Here is a 4244-nt window from a genome sequence, read left to right as displayed (position 1 = left end):
GCTTCATTTTGAAAAAAAAAATCATTAGTCTACAATATTAAATACAATTAGTCTACAATAATTTTTCGCAAAGTAATCGTCAGTCAAATTTGGCCAATTTTCGACAATAAATTATCTATGCCATAATTCTTTTGAGCAGTGTATATCATATCTTCTATTTCGTTTTCTCGGTGCGCGTACCGCTTATTGGAAAAATCCGTAGCTAGCAATATAATAATATTACAGTTAGTATGATTTGAATATAGCGCGTATTCTCATTCTACGTTATTCTATTTTAGTTCGAATACATCCGGGTACAAGCGCTGGTGGCGCTGAAAAACTCATTATTCATTTTCCAAGAGGGGAGTCTATATCCTCTATGTGATACGATATAAACTTGGCCGCTGATAATCTCTTACCGGGTGTTATCAACGACATTTGTAACGAATGTTCGTTCCTTATTCGAGCAATGTCATCAGATTTAGATTTTTCCTGGGATTAATTTCTTTTTTTTCTTTTGTGCGTGAGTGTTTTATATGAAAATATGGGTCAGCGAGTTTCGAGAATAGATTTCGAGTGGGTTTATACGGAGGAACCGCATGCCACGCGGCGGAAAATAATTCTTGGTACAAAGGAAGAACTTCGAATATATGCGCAAATTATCATTCATTTACATCAACATTTACATTGAACATTCTTATTTTGCGACCGCTATTAGAAAAGATAAATATCTTTTGGGACATGTATAGTCTGAGACAACAGTCTCGGTACAGAAAAAGGAATTCGAATATATGCACAAATTATCATGCATTCACATTTACATTGAACACTGATTCTTATCTCGTGACCGCTACTAGAAAAGATAAACATCTTTTAGGGCATATATAGTCTGAGTCACTAAAATAAAGTCAGAAGGATGGATGTTACATCAAGTTGCAATTATTCATGTAGAAATCATTTCATTCTAATTAAACATAATAATAATTTTCTGTGTACTGATTCTTATTGCATTATTATAATAAGATTTATAACAAGGTTTTTGAATATGAAGTTAAAAGTGATGATGCTTCAAATTTTATGTACAATTTAAAAAAATATTTATATACTTTATTGACATATACTTTATGTATTTTAAAAATATATATTTATATATAACATTTATATTAATACATTATAACAGATTATTTAGGATAATTGTTAAAAATATTCTCTGTTTCAGAAAAATATCCACAAATTAAGAAATTATTTGGATATGATCCAAATTTCAAATGGATAGTCACTTGTATGGTATTAATACAATTTCTATCTTTCTTTATAGTCAAGGATTTGAGTTATCCAAAACTTTTGATATTAGCATATTGTTTTGGTGGTGTGATAAATCATTCCCTTATGCTTGGTATATATATATTTTTTTATCATTAATATGACAGATATATCATAATTTGTGAAATATTGAATATGTGTTAATATATAATACATTAATATTTCTGATATGTAATAGTAATTTAATTTATATTGTTTTATAGCCGTACATGAGATAGCTCATAATCTTGCCTTTGGACATGCCAGACCTATGGCTAATCGACTGTTTGGTCTTTTTGCAAATTTGCCAATAGGAGTACCAATGTCTATTAGTTTTAAGAAATATCACCTTGAACACCATCGTGTAAGTATTGCAAAATATTGCACAGGTAATAAAAATATTTGACTTGATTTATTCTATATAATGCCTGTATTATTTTATATAATGTCTATTATGATCTTAATATAATATATCAGATATAAATATTTCATTTTTAGTATCAAGGAAATGAGAAATTAGATACAGATTTACCGACGTTATTAGAGGCAAAGTTATTTTGTACAACTTTTGGGAAATTTTGTTGGCTATTGTTACAACCATTTTTTTATTCTTTCCGTCCTCTCATAACATATCCAAAAGTACCAACTCCTTTAGAATATATTAATCTTGTGATACAGTTAATATTTGATGGCTATGTGTGGTACTATTTTGGTAAGTTATAAAGCTTGTAACTTTTGGCACAAATTATGAATGATGTTAATTGTGTGGAGAATACTGATAAATCATCAATTGAAAACAAAATGATTTCAGGTGGCAAAGTATTATTTTACCTGCTCATTGGTTCGCTTCTTGCAATGGGATTACATCCTGTTGCAGGACATTTCATATCTGAGCATTATATGTATAAGAAAGGTTTTGAGACATATAGTTATTATGGTCCTCTAAACTTCATCACTTTCAATGTTGGCTATCATAATGAGCACCATGACTTTCCCGCAGTGCCTGGTTCTAGATTACCAGAGGTATGCCAAAAATTAGTACATTGGTTGTGCAATAAAAAAATATAACTGATATAATATATAGAAAAATATATGTTTTTGTATCATATATATTTCTTGTCATTCATCTTGTTAACATTTTTGTACAGGTGAAACGTATAGCTGCCGAATTTTATGATAACTTGCCACAGCATAATTCGTGGGTATCAGTTTTGTACGACTTTGTAATGGATCCTGAAATTGGACCATACGCGAGAATAAAAAGGAAACATCGAGGATTAGATCAATAGATATTACAATTTTTTTAAAACTCGGATGCATTTGTGATGTATTAATTTTCTTGTGCTTTCGTTCAAAAACACAGTTTATGATATGTGATACTCATGTGACACATGAGTTCTTTTAAGAACAAACTGTATAATTATTCATAAATTAAAAAATGTTTAAAATATTGGAATATAACTTGATATTTAGTTATTAAAACATACTATTATCATTTTTATATCTGTGTATATTATCAATATAATATATAGTTAAACATCTGTTGCTCAGGTCGTGCATTGTGTTTATAACTTACACAACACACACACACACACACACACACACACACATATATATATATATATATATATACAGGATGTTCCATTTAAAAAAACACCTCGATATTTCTTCAACCAAACATTTTCAGCAAAAATGTTTCGAACAAAAGTTGTATGATTTCAAGGGGGACATAAAACAGCTATTTTGTTTACAAATGGCACTATTTTGTTTACAAATGGCACCACTTTCGAGATATTCACTGATCATTACTTTTCTTGAATGGATGGTCTTTTTCTATCAATTAATTTAAACAACTTTTGTCTGAAACATTTTTTTATTTGCCTAATATTTTTTGAGATATTTAAGGAAAATTTGATAACTTTCAATATTTAACTCACGATATCTCGCTAACTACTTGTAAGAAAAAATGATACTAGACCTTTTTACCCTACTTGGTCTCAAGAATATATTGTTACAATAGCGTCCTGATTTCTGTTAATTTGATGATTTTGAAATTTCCAAAAGTCAGTAAGTTAACAAAAGTCAGGTCGCTATTATAACAATATATTCTTGAGATTAAATAGAGCAGAAAAGTCTAGTACCACTTTTTCTCCCGACAAATAGCGACATATTGTGAGTTAAATATTGAAAAAGTTATCAAGTTTTCCTTAAATATCTAAAAAAAATATTAGGCAAATAAAAAAATATTTCAGACAAAAGTTGTTTAAATTAAATGGAAGAAAAAGACGGTATAATAAAAAATTAAGATTTCCATTGAAGAAAAGCAATGATCAGTGAATATCTCGAAAGTGATGCCATTTGTAAACAAAATAATATTGTTTTATATCCCCCTTGAAATCATACAACTTTTGTCCAAAACGTTTTCGCTGAAAATGCTTCGTTAAAGAATTATCGAGGTGCGTTTTTGAAAATGGGACATCCTATGTATATACAGAGTGTCCCATTTAACTTGACAAATCGTAATATCTGTTTGTAACAAATTCATTATGCGAAATCACCCCGATGGTGAGAGGCGAAGAGACTCACCTAAAACAAGCACCCCGATGGTGAGAGGCGAGGGGGACTCACCTAAAACAAGCAACCCGAAGGGAACAGAAAGCTACTACGTCCTCGTCGTTGTTCCTGGGTAACGCTAAAAGTAGTTTCTCGGAAAAATTCAACGCTATCTATCACGAATGAAAAAAATTGTTTCCATAAAGACTTCACGTAAAATCTAATTCTGCAATGAAAAATATGGGTTCTTATTTGAGATTTGAACGTTACCACCCACCCTACCTCGAGGGATGGGGGGAATAACTGTTATTATGCTTTTTAAAAATATTGGACAGGTATTTTTTTATTTTTCAATCCAATGATCATTTCTGGAGAAATGCAGAAAATCTAATTTTTTGCGATTACAGCGC

The 4244-nt window shown here is 30.1% G+C and overlaps 1 protein-coding gene across 2 annotated transcripts; it reads left to right on the top strand.

Annotated features, from left to right (window-relative positions):
* Nucleotides 1-369: 369 nt before the first annotated feature.
* LOC105188033 (sphingolipid delta(4)-desaturase DES1) lies at nt 370-2731 on the top strand. Of its 2 annotated transcripts, none has more exons than XM_011149253.3 (6): nt 370-605; nt 1199-1375; nt 1506-1645; nt 1780-1993; nt 2093-2304; nt 2430-2731. In XM_011149253.3, the coding sequence occupies exons 1-6, from the start codon at nt 524-526 to the stop codon at nt 2568-2570; spliced, it is 966 nt and encodes a 321-aa protein (XP_011147555.1). In that variant the 5' UTR covers nt 370-523; the 3' UTR covers nt 2571-2731. The 2 variants fall into 2 exon arrangements, with proteins under 2 accessions (XP_011147555.1, XP_025156109.1); XM_025300324.1 differs by having other exon boundaries at nt 404-605; nt 1199-1266.
* The last annotated feature ends 1513 nt before the right edge of the window (nt 2732-4244 follow it).

This window comes from Harpegnathos saltator, unplaced genomic scaffold (assembly GCF_003227715.2).
Source record: "Harpegnathos saltator strain DR-91 unplaced genomic scaffold, Hsal_v8.6 scaffold354, whole genome shotgun sequence".
Taxonomy (NCBI): domain Eukaryota; kingdom Metazoa; phylum Arthropoda; class Insecta; order Hymenoptera; family Formicidae; genus Harpegnathos; species Harpegnathos saltator.
The sequence above is the reverse complement of the archived record's forward strand: the minus strand, read 5'-3'. Positions and strand labels throughout refer to the sequence as shown.

Excerpts from the sequence above, each read along its gene's own strand:
- LOC105188033 (XM_011149253.3), top strand. The coding sequence starts at position 524 with ATGGGTCAGCGAGTTTCGAGAATAGATTTCGAGTGGGTTTATACGGAG. Across the intron at positions 606-1,198 it reads GCGGCGGAAAATAATTCTTG|AAAAATATCCACAAATTAAG; the intron begins GTACAAAGGAAG and ends TCTCTGTTTCAG. Across the intron at positions 1,376-1,505 it reads AAATCATTCCCTTATGCTTG|CCGTACATGAGATAGCTCAT; the intron begins GTATATATATAT and ends ATTGTTTTATAG.